We start from the raw sequence: 16,931 nt of genomic DNA on the forward strand, positions 1-16,931 counted from the left end.
TTTTTATCATGGGACCATGGGACGCTGCAAATAATTGGAAGTGTGAAAAATGGTCATAAATCACATTTTTTTTTCAGTGCAGTTGTAACTTCAAGTGGTCACTAAAGAAACAGATGTAAGTCGAGGACTCCTCAGAGAAAGATTAAGACATTCCAGTGAGACTGGGATTTTGAAAAAACCGAAATTGGAGCTATAATCTCTCAAATTATGCCCTTGTAATCCATAATTCCATGAGAGAAGGCTGGTCTTCGTTCTAACGCTAGCAAGCCTGGGCAACAACAATGTGTACATTGTGGGTCACACTTGACTTTCGGAATGCTGGGGGCCAGCTTCCAAAACAACCTAGCAAAGGCTAAGGAGGAGGAGCTTCCGGCGATGGCGGTCGCCGTTCTGAGCTCCTAAGCCTACCATGGAGCTCCCGACTGGGTAGGAGGTTGCTGCCGGCCCTCATGGCATCGGAGGGCCGAGAATTGGACAGCCCGACCACCCTGGCTTGTTTTGGGCTCGTTTTAGCCCACCAGGGTGGTCAGAGAAGATCGGAGGGAAGAAGGAGCGGAGCGGTTGTAAGCGGCTGAGGAGGAAGCCGTGAAGCAATGGCGGCAGCGCGCGCAGCGCGGCGCGGAATTTAAACTGCGTTGTGGCAAAAAAAATGGGAAAAAAATAGGACAATGGCACCAGAGAGCACCAGAGAGAACAAGGAGGCACCGGAGGTACCAGAGCCACTCTATGACACCAGAGAAGACAACGAGGCACTGGAGGCACAGGAGAGGTGAGCAGAACAGGGAGGCAGCCGGGAACGGCAAAGGGAGATGGCTGCGGCGTCGGACGTGTGGAAAGAGCCGCAGCCAGGGACTCCTTTATGGCATTTGGCCGTATCCTGGCTGCTCCTATGCTCCCGGGAACCTGGAGAATGTTCTGATAATTTTGAGAGCTTTACCCCAAACTGCGGAGAACACTGAGGCGCTGGATGGGGGGCCAAGGTGAGTGTGTTGGGAACCAGAAGTGAGGAGAAGATCTAAAACAACGGCTGGGGGTGGCCTGGAACTTCAGAGGCCACTGGAGGCCCGTTTCAGGGCTATGGATGGGCCTGAGTGACTGCCTAGATTAAGAACAGCTGGGCCTAGAAAGCCCCCCACCCACCCACTAAGGAACCCACATCTGCAACTGTATTCATCTTCAACCACCTTGGACTGTCTCCCATTTTATGACATCTCTGCCTTGCTTCACTATTTGGGAATATTTGAACATTTCCCCCCCGCCTTCTCGCCAGGCACTATCTGGATACTAAAGCCTCCAGCTCCCTATTAAGACCTTAGCCCTCCGGCTATTAACTTTTATCACCAGCACCCTTACCCAATTGGGTTTTAACATTTTATCAATTTATTCAAGGTTAGACCTGCTCCGCCTGCGGGAGGCCCCTCTCTCGCAGGTATGGCCCTTGGCTCTTTCAAGGGCCTGCCTTGATGACGGGTTTGCGAACCCCGAGAGGTGGAAGAAACGGAAGCTGAGGGGATTTTTATCCAAATGTTTTACATTGTTTTTAGGGGGCTCCAGGGAGGGGGGGTGGGTTAACCAGGCCGGGAGGGAAGCCAGCGCCAGACGAACAGGTGAGTCCAGGAGGGAAGTGAGCGGGGTGGGGGGGGGAGAGGGAACAAATTATTCCAGCAGAGGGTTGTTTTATTACATCGGTCGCGGGGAGGGGGGATGCGAGGACAAGAGAAGATCACAAGGTCGGTTGGGAGACCGTGGCTGTTGGCTACGCCCAGTCATTTGTACCAACCCCCGCAGACTAGGTGGTCAGGAACTACAGAGCCAGGGCCTGCGGCTGATGCTTTGCAATGCAAGGTCCGTAACCAACAAGGCCCCCCTCATTAGCGAGTTGATCTCCGAGGGGGAGCTGGACCTTGCAGGGATAACGGAGACCTGGTTGGGCCACGAGGGTGGTTTACTCCTCGTGGAAATGTGCCCACCGGGTTTCCGTGCATTCCATCAGCCTCGGGCCCTGGGTAAGGGTGGTGGGGTGGCGGTAGTTATACGGGATGGTCTAGAACCGAGAGAGTTCACTGTTCCTCAGATACCCGGTTGTGAATCCCTAGGTGTGAAATGGGGCCCAGGGAGGCAGTTGGGCCTGCTGATTGTATACTTGGCTCCTCGCTATACATCAGCGGCCCTGCCCGAGCTCTTCGAGCTGATCTCAGAGACGGCGGTTGAGATCCCCAGGCTTTTGGTCATGGGGGACTTCAACCTGCCGTCGATGGGAGCAGCATCTGAGGTGGCTCGGGAGTTCATGGCTTCCATGACAGCCATGGGCCTGACCCAATTAATTCAGGGCCCCACACACGAGGGCAGTCACACACTGGACCTTATTTTTGTATCTGAACAGTGGACGAGTGATCTGGGAATAGGGGATTTAGTTATTACTCCCCTGTCATGGTCAGATCACTCATGTCTCCGGCTCGACTTCCTTGCCGCTACCCACCACCACGAGTAGGCGGAGCCAGCCTGTCCAAGCTGGTACCGCCCCAAGCACCTGATGGAACCGGATAGGTTCCAGACGGAGCTTGGGCCACTACCTGTAGCCCTGACCCGTGCTCGGTCAGAGGACCTAGTGACCGCCTGGAATACGGCGGCGGCTGGGGCCTTGGACCGGGTTGCGCCTTTGCGACCTCTCCTGCGGCAGCGATCCACCGAGCTCCTTGGTATACCGAGGAGCTAAGGGTGATGAAGCGCCATAGGAGACGTCTAGAGAGCAGGTGGAGATCCTCACGCTCCGAGTCTGACCGAACACAGGTAAGAGCCTATTTACGGACCTACCTTGTGGCATTGAGAGCGGCCAAACGTAGACATTGTGCCGCTCTTATTGCGTCCGCGGATAACCGCCCTGCCGCTCTTTTTAGGATGACCCGCTTTCTCCTGTCACAGGGGACGCGGGGGGCACCCTTGCAGGGTAGAGCAGAGGAGTTTGGGGAATATCTGCAGGACAAAGTCGCTCAGATCCGGAGCGGATGGGCCCCCTCCAGTGGTCCGGACGAGCCGTCAGCAGTGAGTCTTGTGAGACCATTCTGGGAGGAGTTTGACTCTGTTGCCCCCGAGGATTTGGACAGGTTGCGTGGACGGCTGCGACCCACCACATGTTCAATGGACCCGTGTCCCTCCTGGCTGGTACTGGCATCCTGGGAGGTGACACGAGGCTGGCTTCTGGGCCTGGTGAACGCCTCATTGGGTGAGGGATCCTTACCAACTGCCTTGAAAGAGGCGGTGGTGAGGCCCTTACTCAAGAGGCCTTCACTGGACCCAATGGAGCTGGCTAATTATCGTCCAGTCTCCAACCTTCCCTTTTTAGCGAAGGTTGTTGAGAATGTGGTGGCACAGCAATTTCCACGACACCTTGACGAATCCGAATATCTAGACCCACGCCAGTCCGGCTTCCGACCCGGGCACAGCTCAGAGACAGCCTTGGTCGCGCTGGTTGATGATCTCTGGAGGACCAGAGATAGAGGTTGTTCCTCTATCCTGGTTCTATTAGACCTCTCAGCGGCTTTTGATACCATCGACCATGGTATCCTATTGCGCTGGCTGGAGGGGATGGGAGTCAGAGGCACCGTTTTACGGTGGTTCGGCTCCTACCTCTCCGACCGGTCGCAATGTGTGTTGACAGGGGGGCAGAGGTCGACCCTGAGGCCACTCACTTGCGGGTGCCGCAGGGGTCGGTCCTGTCGCCCCTCCTGTTCAACGCATATGTGAAGCCACTGGGGGAGATCATCCGTGGTTTTGGGGTTGAATACCATCTGTACACTGATGACACTCAGCTTATTTATTTATTTATTTATTCTTCGCATTTCTAAACCGCCCCCTCTCCCAAAAAGGGACTCGTACGTTTCAACCCCAAACCACCCCAGCGAGGCTGTCGAAGTGATGTCCCGGTGTTTGGAAGCCGTCGGGGTCTGGATGGGGGACAACAGACTCAAACTCAACCCCTCCAAGACTGAGTGGCTGTGGTACCGGCACCTCGGTTCAGTCAGCTGACTCCAACGTTGGCCATAGGGGGCGAACAACTGCCCCCTGTGGAACGGGCGCGCAATTTGGGCGTCCTCCTAGATGCCCGGCTGTCAATGGATGATCATGTGGCAGCCGTGGCAAGGGGGGCGTTCCACCAGGTTCGCCTGGTGCGCCAATTGCGCCCCTTCTGGACCGGGATGCCCTACGCACGGTCACTCATGCACTGGTGACGTCTCGCCTGGACTACTGTAATGGGGCTCTACATGGGGCTTCCCTTGGGACGCGCCCGAAGACTGCAGCTAGTCCAGAACGCAGCCGCGCGGGCAGTCATGGGGAGTACCAGGTACTCCCACGTAACACCGCTCCTGCGCGAGCTGCACTGGCTACCTGTGGTCTTTCGGGTGCGTTTCAAGGTTCTGACCACCATCTTTAAAGCGCTCCATAGCATAGGGCCTAGCTACCTGCGGGATCGCATCCTCCCACACACATCCCTGCGGCCAATTCGCTCTCACAGGGAGGGGCTTCTCCTGGTGCCGTCCACTAGGCAATGCCAACGGGCGACACCAAGGAGTAGGGCCTTCTCTGTGATGGGCCCAACCCTCTGGAATGACCTCCCCCCCGACATTAGAACCACCACTGACTTCCGCTCCTTCCGACAGAAATTGAAGACACACCTGTTCCGACTGGCTGGCCTGGCATAATTTTAACGTCTACCTCCTGGCATACATATTTCTTACTGGTTTTTTAGGGGGATTGTTCTTTTAAACTTAATTTTATAGGATATTGGGGTTTTAAATTCTGTACATTTTAAATTATTTACTTAGCAGTACAGTTCTGTATATCTTTTTATCCTCCTCTTATTTATGTATCTATCCACTTAATAATTTTAATTGTTTAAATTTTATAGTCATTTATGATGTATTTTGATATGGACTGTACACCGCCCCAAGTCCCTTTCGGGAGAGGGGGCGGTCTATAAGCGCTAAGAAATAAATAAATAAATAAAATAAACCTTTTCCAGACTGAGGGCCCAAAGTGAGTGCATGCAAATGCATGAGCGTCTCTCCGAACTCCCAAAATGCAATGCGCCCCACCCCTGCGCATGCAGCCCCTGCAGGCGCCCCGCCCCCGTGCATGTGCACACGGCCCCCTGTGCACGCACTTGTGGCCCCCCTCACATGTGTACACAAGCCCTCTGCACGCCCCTTCTCCCCCAGGATGTGTGTGCAGGTACGGGAGGGGGGGCCTGCCCAGCCCTGCCTCCCGCAAATGCGTGGCAGAGCCCCGAAGACCAGCTGGCTGGCGGGAGGCACGCGCGCGCATGCACGGCAGAGCTGGATGGGGCGACAGCTCGTTTGCCCACAGAGAGGGTGCTGCGTGCCACCTGTGGTACCCATGCCATAGGTTCGCCATCGCGGACCTAACGTGGAAATTAAATTTTGTATGATTTTGCTAACATTTCCATGCAATGTACACTAAATATTGTTCAATGCACGATTCGGCAGGCAGGCATGAAACAATTGTTCTCCTTCTGTCCCATGGAAAAAAAAAAACTAATTTAACTTTTCCTGCAAAGGACTTCTACAAAGGAACTTAATTCTTGCAACGCAAAATCAAAACAGATTGCAGTAATGCTAAACTGAAGACAACCTGTATCGCCCGGTCTGACAGATATTTAAATCTCCTTCCTATGCCTGCTTTTACACCACTGAAAATACCAACATTACAAACCCTTAACACTTGACAAGGAAAGCGTGGTTCACCTCGAGGGTCACAACACCCACAGTCCTGAAAAATGTAGGTAAAGGGCCCACATTTTGTCCTTAAGCTACCCTGCTAGCTCCCAATCCCTCTCCCCACCCACCCCCAGCCAGGAGCTATTAGGGAATGCTGGGATCCAGCCTGTGTTTTGGCAGGCAGGACATCTGCTATCCACTTGCTGGGAGATTTTTCACACCCGTAAATAGTGTGCTGCACAACCCCAAACTTGTTTGCAGCTGTCTCTTTTCCCAACTTTTGGGCACAATCTGATTTAGTCAGAGCTGTTTTCTTTTTAGGGCAGTGTTTTCTCAGCCTTGGCAACTTTAAGGTGTGTGGACTATAACTCCCAGAATTCCCCAGCCAGCCCAGTATTTTACTCTTTCACTTGTAAAATGAAGGACCAGTGACAAGAGGAGAGCAGGCATTCCTGCCACAATGCATAGTAGCCAACTAGAACAGAGAAATGAAATGCAGCAGACAAACTGGACTGTACCTATTGGTCTGCAGAGAGCTTCAAATATTTTTGGGGGCACAACCAGGATTTGTGTGACAAAATTAGTGGGCCAAAGGAATGTCGATATAATTTACTTGGACTTCAGTAAGGCTTTTGATAAGGTAGACCATAGCCTACTACTAGATAAAGTAGAAGAATGTGGGTTAGACAGCATCACCACCAGATGGATTCGTAACTGGCTGACCAACCGCACTCAACGTGTAGTCCACAATGGAACTGCATCTACATGGAGGGAAGTATGCAGTGGAGTACCCCAAGGCTCTGTTTTAGGCCCAGTACTCTTCAACATCTTCATCAATGATTTGGATGAGGGAATAAGTGGGGAACTCATTAAATTTGCAGATGACACCAAGCTGGCAGGAATAGCCAACACTCCAGAAGATTGGCTTAAGATACAGAAGGATCTTGACAAACTTGAACATTGGGCACTATCTAATAAAATGAAATTCAATGGTGAAAAGAGTAAGGTTCTACATTTAGGCAAGAAAAACAAAATGCACAGGTACAGTATATAGGTGGTACCTTGCTCAATAGTAGTAACTGTGAGAGGGATCTTGGAGTTCTAGTGGACAACCATTTAAATACGAGCCAGCTGTGTGCAGCAGCTGCCAAAAAAGCCAACACAGTTCTAGGCTGCATCAACAGAGGGAGAGAATCAAGATCACGTGAAGTGTTAATACCACTTTATAAGGCCTTGGGAAGGTCACACTTGGAGTACTGCATTCAGTTTTGGTCGCCACGATGTAGAAAAGATGTGGAGACTCTAGAAAGAGTGCAGAGAAGAGGAACAAAGAGGATTAGGGGACTGGAGGCTAAAACAGATGAAGAACGGTTGCAGGAACTGGGTATGTTTAGCTTAAGAGAAAGAAGGACTAGGGGAGACATGATAGCAGTCTTCCAATATCTCAGGGATTGCCACAAAGAAGAGGGAGTCAAACTATTCTCCAAAGCACCTGAAGGCAGGACAAGAAGCAATGAATGGAAACTAATCAAGGAGAGAAGCAACCTAGAACCAAGGAGGAATTTCCAGACAATGAGAACAATTAATCAGTGGAACAGAAGTTGCCTCCAGAAGTTGTGAATGCCCCAACACTGGAAGTCTTTAAGAAGATGTTGGATAGCCATTTGTCTGAAACAGTATAGGGTTTCCTCCCTAGGCAGGGGGTTGGACTAGAAGACCTCCAAGGTCCCTTCCAACTCTGCTATTGTATTGTATCTATTCCATATTCTATAGAACCGTGATGGTGAATCTTCAACACATGTGCCACAGGTGATACACAGAGCCCTCTCTGCGGGCAAGTGCGCCATCGCCCCAGCTCAGCTCCACCACACATGTGTATGCACCTCCTGCCAGGCAGATGATTTTCAGGTCTCTGCCGTACATGCGCAGGGGGCGGGACACATGCGGGAGATGTGTGCGCATGCGTGGGGGCCGTGTGTGCCTGCACAGGGGAAGGGGGAGCACCATCCTGTGGCCTGTTTTTGGTCCCAGGAGGATTCAGGCATCATGTGTGCATGCAGAGGGGGAGAGGGAGCATGGGGGGCGCATGCACAGGAGGCGGAGAGCGCGGGGAGTATCATGCACATATTACATGAGTGTGTGCATGCGTGTGCACACATTCGGCACGCTATAGCAAAAAGGTTAGCCCTCACTGCTATAGAACATCATATTTGTCAGCTCAGAGGGGAACTGTGGGGTCCTTGGTGCTCTCTGAGGGCTGTTGGTGTTAATTACTGGTTTAGTAATGAAATTGCCAGGGTTCAAATCAAATCAAATCAAATCAAATTTTATTTCATTAGCCGCACCCTCTCCAGAAGGACTCGGGGCGGCGTACAATTAAAACACATTCCTGCCACATTCCCTAGTCCCTCACATGGTCCAATCTCCCTCTGCCATGCTGGCAGTTCCACACATCCAGTTGCTTTCAGGTGCAGAAGTGCAAAGACAAAGGATGACCTTGGCTTTCTAGAAAGAATGTCGTTATGGCTACATATCATCTCACTCCTTACAATCCCGCCTCCCATTTTCCCACAATAGAAAATGCATAGTAGAATAATAGAAAGTGTGGCTTCCAAGAGAAAAGATGGCTGCTGGTCTGACAGAAATGTCTGCAGGAAAGAAAACAAGCTCGGAGAGTACCAAGGCCCATATTCCATCCACACAAACACCTGTGGTGCCATTCAAATCTCAGGTCATGTCCTTTAACCCCAAAAGGCTTCTTCTCTTTCTCAGCAGCACCCTTCTCCCACCTTGAACAAACAGTAAGCTGCAAAATACAGGTGCAAATCAGGTGAACTCAATCCTCTTCTTTCCTGACATTCAACTTGTGGTTTTTGTTCCCCTGCCTCACAAGTTCAGATATTACCTTTTGCCATTGTTTAAATGGTGAATCGGTTACTAAAACAGTTGCTGCCTGGAACAAAGCCTCCTGCCTTAACCACTATACCAGTGGTGGGTTTCAAAATTTTTTAGAACCTCTTCTGTAGGTGTGGCCTGCTTTGTGGGAGTGGCTTGTCAGCCATGTGACCGGGTGGGAATGGCTTGCCAGTCATGTGACTGGGTGGGCTTGGCCAACTTGTAAAATGTGGTGAGACTCACTTAACAACGCTCTTGCTTAGCAACCAAAATGTTGGCTCAGGAACTCTGGCATTGAAGTGTGGAAGTCTTAAAGCTGTCAAGTCACAAGACCCTTTCACTCCTAACCATTTAGGAAAAAAAACCCCAGGGGTGTTCAAACTTGACAGCTTTAAGACTTGTGGACTTCAACTCCCAGAATTCCTCCTCTCGCTCTTCATCTTGATGCTGTGCAGATGGGTGGAGGGGAGGGAGCTTCAACCGGTTCTAAACAGCACTGTAGATTTGTGGAACCTCCTCTATAGAAGAGGTTAGAACTGGCAACGTAGTTAAGTTAAGTTAGCAACGTGGTTGTTAAGCGAATCTGGCTTCTCTACTGACTTTGTAAGGCGGTCTCAAAAGGGAATCACATGACTCCTTCCCCCCCTCCCCGGGGATACGGCAACTGTCATAAATATGAGTCAAGTTCCAACCATCCAAATTTTGATCACGTGACCAGAGAGATGCCGTATGAAAAATGATTCACCTTTAACAATGCCGTTGTAACTCTGAATGGTCATTCAACGAACGGTTGTAAGTCGAGGACTACCTGTATTCCAAAACATGGGAAAAGTTACCTCCGGAGGAATGCTGTCATCCGAATCTGAACTCTCGTCACACTCGCTGCAGTCCAAATTCATCTGTAGCAGCTGATCGATGGTGGCATCCACTGCGCCATTGTTGGCCCTCAAGACGCATTCAATGATGTCATAATCCATATTGGGGAACATGGTCTTGAAATCCTCCATCGCCTGGTTAAACTCCAGCCTCCGTACTTGCCTGGCGGGGCGGCTATTGTTAAGTTCTTGAGCCGAAGAGCTGTTCCTCGAGCCGCCATTGCTGCTGCTCCGTCGGAACAGACTTGTCATTCTGGAGAATCGTTTTTGGAAAATGTTTAAACTTTTTCAAATCAGCTTTTGAGGTAAGAAACGGAAGAACCGAGAGAGACGTATATAAATCCAAGGAGAAGGGAGGGTGAGGCGCAATCTGCCTTCCAGTTTTCCGAGCCAGAAGAAGCAACGCACGCGTCTCGCAGAACGACCGGCCGATAATGCACCACAAAATGGTGGCACATCGGAGATGGCGAAACAAGATGGAGCCGAAAGCAGCCTGCAAAGTTTCAGCCCCTGGATCGATCCACGACAGGAGGAAATGGGTTGAAGAAGGACTTCTTCAGAGATTTAAGAGCGTCCAAAGCCCCAGATGCATCTCTTTTACTGAAAAACGAAGAAATGCATTTTTTAAAAACGTGTAAGTCATGTTATCTTAGAAAATTGATATCAATACCTCTCCAGTCCTCCCTTATATAAGACCTTTTGGTAGTTTTGCAGAACCTGAGATGAGTTTGCAGAAGAAATCTACAAAATAAAATGTGGAGACTCTAGAAAGAGTGCAGAGAAGAGCAACAAAGAGGATTAGGGGACTGGAGGCTAAAACATATGAAGAACGGTTGCAGGAACTGGGTATGTTTAGCTTAAGAGAAAGAAGGACCAGGGGAGACATGATAGCAATCTTCCAATATCTCAGGGGTTGCCACAAAGAAGAGGGAGTCAAACTATTCTCCAAGGCACCTGAGGGCAGGACAAGAAGCAATGGGTGGAAACTAATCAAGGAGAGAAGCAACCTAGGAGAAATTTCCTGACAGTTAGAACAATTAATCAGTGGAATGATTTGCCTACAGAAGCTGTGAATGCTCCACACTGGAAGTCTTTAAGAAGATGTTGGATATCCATTTGTCTGAAGTGGTGAAGGGTTTCGTGACTAAGCACGGGGCTGGATTAGAAGATCTTCAAGATCCTTTCCAACTGTTATTATATTTATTTTTTTAATTTTTTTTTGCTACAGATAGTTCTCGACTTACAACAGTTCATTCCGTGACAGTTTGAAGTTACAACAGCAATGTAAAAGTGGATTTTGAGAGTTTTTCACATTTATGACCATTGCTGCATCCTCACAGTCAAAATCCAGACATTTGGCACCAACTGACTCATATTTATGATGGTTGCACTGGCCCAGGTGTCATGTCAACACTTTTTGTGGCTTTCTGACAAGCAAAGTCAATGCCAGATTCCCTTAAGAACCGTGTCACTAACTTAAGTGATTCACTTACTGTGGCAAGAAAGGTCATAAAATGGGTCAAAATGCCCTTAATTGTCTCAGCAACAGAAGCTGTGGTCATAAGTTGAGGACTACCTGTATTTCAAAATATTGTATAGGTAGTCCTCAACTTACGGCTGCACTTGAGCCCACATTTCTGCCACTAATTGAAAAATTTGTTGTGAGTTTTGCCCCCTTTTACGACTTTTCTTGCCCCATTTGTTAAGTGAATCACTGCAGTTGTTAAATTGGCAACACAGTTATTAAGTGAATCTGGCGACCCCATTGATTTTGCTCATCAGAAGGCCACAAAACGGGATCACGTCACCTCGGGACACTGCAACCGTCATAAACTGAGTCAGTTGTCAAGCATCTTAATGTAAATCATGTGACCACGGGGATACTGTAATGGTCATAAGTGTGAAAAATGGTCTTAAGGCACTTTTTTTCAGGGCCATTGTAACTTCGGTCACCGAGCAAACTGATTGAGGATTACCTGCATTCAGTGAGGCAGATTTTGGGGACTAAAGGATACAAACATTATTACACAAAAGCAGGAATCCTCAGGACAGAAAATCTTTGTTCTACCTAAAGACAGATGGCTTAATAAAATTTCAATTCTGGTTAGAATTTAGAATGTTTATTTAAAGATCTAGTAGTCCTTGGTTTAAGAACGAGATTAGTTCTTAAGTCTGCCTTTTAAGTCAAATTTGTACGTAAGTTGGAACTCGTATTCACGGACTGCCTATTGCGGGTGTCATGCCCCCATCGGAGTCTTAATCTGCCATCAAGGGGGCGGCTCTGTTGGCTTTGAGGGTTAAACTGAGGCAGAGTCAGTCCAGGTAAGGCTTTTCAGGATTAGAAAGGCTTGCAGACAGGGAGGAGTAGGAGAGACAGAGCTCAGACAAAAAGCAAGGACCACCTCCTCCTGATCCTAGAGCACGGAGAGAAGAGAGAAGGTGAGAACAACGCAAACTGAGCCAGCTACAAGGGAGGAGAGTGCCCCGCCCCCTTCACAAGGCATCTCAGTCCCCAGGTGTGCCTTGTGAAAGGGGTGGGGCACTCTCCTCCCTCATAGCCAGCTAGTGGGAGGGGCATTTGCGGGGAACAAGCGTTGAATCTGTGGCGCCTTGTATGCACTTGCCGACACCTGGAGGTTACTGTTTGGCTAACCTAGGTTACTGGACTGCCAGCCCTGCTTACTGTTTGGCTAAACCTGGCTTATTGGACTGCTGGCCATGGTTAATGTATGGATAACTTTGCTTACTGGACGACCCGCAGCCAGAGGCTGCTGAAGGTGCATGAGACAGCTTTGCCCCGGGACTTGTAGTAAACGTGGGGACTTTGGGGGGCAAAGTTGGACCAATAAAGGGGAATTAAACCCGTGCTCTGGCTGTGTTGCTTTCGTGCCACGCTCCGGGTCATCACAGTGGGTAGTCCTCAGCTAATGACCTTTTTTGCCACGGTTGTTAAGCAAATCACTGCAGTTGTTAAGGGAACCATGAGGCCGTTTAGCAAATGTACTTTGTGCTTGTGTGAAGCCACCTGGGAAGGCTGCAAATGGCAATCCCATGAGCTCGGGATGCTAAACAAGTTGTAAATACGAATGCCAAGTGCCCAGATTTTGATTCCGTGACCGTGGGGGATGCTGAGGGTCACAAGTGTGAGGACTGGTTGTAAATCACATTTTTCTAACTTCGAATGGCTTGCTAAAAAAATGGTTGTTAAGTTGACTCGTTCTACTGTGCAACATGAACACACCAAATCATGGCCACCACTTGTCAGCGGTGGCTTAGGAGAGTCCAACTTTCAGAGGCCAGTCTAGGAAAATGTCTGCTTTGAAAAAGCCAAATACTCCTACAGCTCATAGCAGAAGGAAATCACTGCCCAGGGGATGGATGGAAAATACGTGTCATGCCCACAGCAGTCTAAAGCAGCCGAGGGATGTTAAATTGATCTCACTCCTTATGAGTCACCTGACTAAGATAGCGGACAGTGAAGTGAATTTGATGTACTCATGGTACAATTATTGTAGCTGGTTGCCTGTCTAAATGGAAAAGTCTACTTTCATACATCTATGGAGATTCTCCGTCCCCCAGGACATGGTTGTCCCAAATGTGCTTTTTCAGGAGGAAACTAGACTTGCTTGTTTTTTCTTTGAAGACGTTTCACTTCTCATCCAAGAAGCTTCTTCAGTTCTGATTGGACGGTGGGGAATGGAAGGCCTTATACCCCTTGCAGACAGCGGGTCAGTTGCATTCTTTTCAGAGAGTCGCTGAGGCCCCTTGGAGATTTATCTGTGTCCTCAGGGTCAGCTGAATAGTGCAAATGGAAGTAGAGCAGTGGTGGGTTTCAAAAAATTTTAGAACCTCTTCTGTAGGTGTGGTCTGCTTTGTGGGAATGGCTTGCCAGCCATGTGACCAGGTGGGAGAGGCTTGGCAGTCACGTGACTGGGTGGGCGTGGCCAATTTGTAAAATGTGGTGAAACTCACTTAACAATGCTCTTGCTTAGCAACCAAAATGTTGGCTCAGAAACTGGCATTTGAAGCACGCAAGTCTTAAAGCTGTCAAGTTACAAGACCCTTGCACCCCTAACCCTTTAGAAAAAAAACCCCAGGGGTGTTCAAACTTGACAGCTTTAAGACTTGTGGACTTCAACTCCCAGAATTCCTCCTCTCGCTCTTCATCTTGATGATGTGCAGACGGGGGCGGGGGAGGGAGCTAGAACCAGTTCTAAACGGCACTGTAGATTTGTGGAACCTCTTCTATAGAAGAGGTTAGAACTGGCAGGAACCCCCCTCTGGAGTAGAGGCGTCTTGGAACTGCTGAAAGGACTGTGTTGTAGTACTTTAAGTACATTGTGTTGTACTTTAATACTAGAACAGTTAAAGACAATTTTAAGCTGCCTGAGCGTTGATAGAAAACACACACAAAGAACTTACCCAAACCACTAAAGAAAATCCAGATAATTGTTTTATTGGCTACAGTTGAGTCAGTGACTCCAAGGCACAAGGGCAAAAATATCTGCACGTCCAAATCCAGCCTATGTTTATTTCTAGAACCCATTATACAAGGAAAAGAGGTGTGTGTGTTTATGTGTGTGTGTGTGTGTGTTTTGGGGACTTATAGGCATTCCTTGATTATATGGTCCTCTACACAAGGCGAGGAAACACTAAACCAGTATTATTGCTTTGGGCAATGTTAAAATTCATTTTGAACAGTGACGTGCAGTCAGGGGAGGCAGGGGAGGCAGAGCCTCACCACTCTCATTCTGAGAATAAAAAAAATTACTCCGGGAAGCCATGAAAGTGGCTGGGAGAGGCGCGCGGCTTGGTGTAGCTTCCCTGGACATTGCAGCAGCAGCCCCAAGTGCGCCAATCTCGCCATTTTTTGCATCGGGCAAGCCCGGGATCCTTGCAAGGGGAATGGGACCACGTGTGCAGCAGGCTCCTCAGTGCCAGCCTCAGATCAGCGCAGCCGCGGTCCCCTTCATGTTGGCTCAGGAAGGAGGGGAATGGGACCACGTGTGCAGGGGAAGGGGACCACGGTTCACACTGATCTGAGGCTGGTGCTGAGGAGCCTCCTGCACACGTGATCCCATTCCCCTTGCAAGGATCCCAGGCTCGCCCGATGCAAAAAATGCCTAGGTAACATTATCAGTGCTAGAAGGGAGTGGCGGGGGAAAGGAGGAGAAAGGAGAAGTTTCTCTTCTCAGAAATGTCTTCTCAGTGGAGCTGTGGCAGCCTGCCTGTCCCCTTCTGACATTTCTGAGAAGAGAAACTTCTCCGGTCGGGCTGTGCCCGCGCGATCGGAGCAACCACACAGTTTGATGACGTCACCAGCCTCACCAGCCATAAACCTCACCGCACGTCACTGATTTTGAATACATTAAAATCATGATCCTGATCTAAAGATAATAATTCTTTTTAAAGCCACTGGAGAAAGTGGGATAATTTTACTGATGGCAAAAATATTTCTTCACTCAATCTGCCCTTATTATCATTTTTTTTCAACACCCTTAACTACTTAAACTTTTCTGTACAATATATTATTGCTCTCAGTAATCCAAGGTGCAGCATCCCAATACAAAACTAGGACAATTGCTTGTCTTGGTCTAACAGACGAACCTTGGAATTTTAGGAAGCCAAAAGGTGGACATTTGTACCTTCAGGAGTATATTTTGAACGTGGAAAAGATTCTCAGGGCCACGTCACCATCTCATTCCTCCAATAATTCTGCTTCTGGTCAAGGCAAAGAGAAGTGTGTTCTTCCATTGTCCGTCCACAAGGATGGAGAAAAAGGCATAGCAACCTGGCAAAAAAAAAAAAAGACATTTTAATTGATGTCATTCCAGATATTATTGCATACAATTTATGGATGTGGGCAAACGACCAGTCAAAAAAACAAAATGAATGAAGGGAAATATATGTGTCTTGGGATAATGTTGCAGGATCCAATTTGGCTCCGACATTGGGATGAGAGGTTTTTGTCAGAGTTTCTTGCAGAAAAATCCAGAAAGCACATACAGATAACTGGTTCAGCTGGATTCATTAACTTCTTTATATACATATTAACACATGAAGATAAATGTACAATACTAATATAGGTTTTCTCCAACATAGTAGCAGTTACAAGCAAACAAAGGCAGCAGTACAGTAGAGAGGAGTTTTCAGTTCAGAGTTCAGAGCAGACAGAATAGTTTCAGTTTCGATTCTCAGCACAGAACCAGATCTGTTTAAGCTCCCATTGGCTGACTTAAGTTGCTATGCTTATTCATTGGCTGACCTTGTTACCATGTCTCTCCCCGTCATGAATATTCTAACAGTTTTGTTTTGCAATTATTAAATTAGTAACCTGGTTATTAGATGAATCTGGTTTCCCCATTGACTTTGTTTGTGAGAAGGTCTCAAAAGGTGATCACATGGTCTTGAGAAACAGCAACGGTCACAAATATGAACCCGTTGCCAAGGATCGAGGAATTTTGATCATGTGATCATGGGGATGCTGCAAAGGTCGTAACTCTGAAAAAAGCAGTCACAAGTCCCTTTTTTCAGCAAAGCTGTAACTTTGAACGGTCACTAAAGGAACAGCTGTAAGTTGAGGATTACCGAGGCTTTATTTAAACTTATATTTGTGGGTTCCTGCCAGTTCGGTCGAGTAGGTAGTAACTTGGCTGGCCATGCTCCCGAACTGGTTCTATCGGCACCACCATAGGCCCCACCATCTTGTTTTTTGCTTCTGCGCATACGCAGAGCCACTTTTTTTACCTACTGTGCATGCGCACGTCTACCTGAAGCGGATCCCTGAGTGAACCAGCAGTAGAAGCCAGATGTCAGGCCTGCAGTGGTTCCTTTAAGAATCTTTGGCCTGCCACACTCTCTCGGTCTAGCTTCATCTTTAGTATGCCTTTTCATTAAGGGGGGGGGAATAGCAAGGGGTAGAATGTGTTGTTTTCAAAACAAAAAATTCCTTTCTAGAAGCTCAAGGTTATTCTTTGCCTCCGCACCTCGACACCTAACCGGAACCTGCGGGGTGAAGATGCCATCATGGAAGAAGAAGATTGGACCATGTGATGGATTGGTGGGTGTGGGGACAAGATCATGAACTTTCAACTGGGTGGGAATGCCAGGTAACTTCCAGAATTGGGATTCCCACAGATGTGCCAACATGTCTGTATTATTAAATTGGAACTTTAGAGATAGCTCTGGCGTAGACTCTGATTTAATTCTGCATGGTATTTGGAACGCTGACACCGGAACCCACCCCCGATCTGTATGTATAATGTGCTTTATTAAGATTGTAAATCAGTGATTGCATGACCTCTGTAGATGCCTTATTCTAAATAAAATGAATAAATAAAACTGGATGGCCAGAAACAACTGGACGTAGGCAATAAAATGTGATTCAGGTTTGAGACATGCATGGGACATTGCTAATCAAATAGAA

At 48.4% G+C, this 16,931-nt stretch overlaps 1 protein-coding gene and 1 long non-coding RNA gene across 8 annotated transcripts in view; both read right to left on the reverse strand.

The window, feature by feature from the left end:
* The window catches only part of LOC309388215, a 175,014-nt gene that overhangs the window by 36,637 nt on the left and 121,446 nt on the right, over window positions 1-16,931 (reverse strand). The gene's annotated exons all lie outside the window — the stretch shown is intronic.
* Window positions 1-16,931, reverse strand: part of CUEDC1 (CUE domain containing 1) — a 108,242-nt gene that overhangs the window by 36,637 nt on the left and 54,674 nt on the right. For all 7 annotated transcript variants that reach the window (XM_081945347.1, XM_081945348.1, XM_081945342.1 and 4 more), the window contains exons 2-3: window positions 15,151-15,296; window positions 9,467-10,105 (exon numbers count right to left, since the gene is read on the reverse strand). In XM_081945347.1, the coding sequence (XP_081801473.1) occupies window positions 9,467-9,757 (291 nt within the window). In that variant the 5' untranslated portion in view covers window positions 9,758-10,105; window positions 15,151-15,296. The remainder of the gene's footprint in view (window positions 1-9,466; window positions 10,106-15,150; window positions 15,297-16,931) is intronic.

The sequence above is a fragment of the Natrix helvetica genome (genome assembly GCF_964273705.1).
Source record: "Natrix helvetica genome assembly, chromosome: 2".
Taxonomy (NCBI): domain Eukaryota; kingdom Metazoa; phylum Chordata; class Lepidosauria; order Squamata; family Natricidae; genus Natrix; species Natrix helvetica.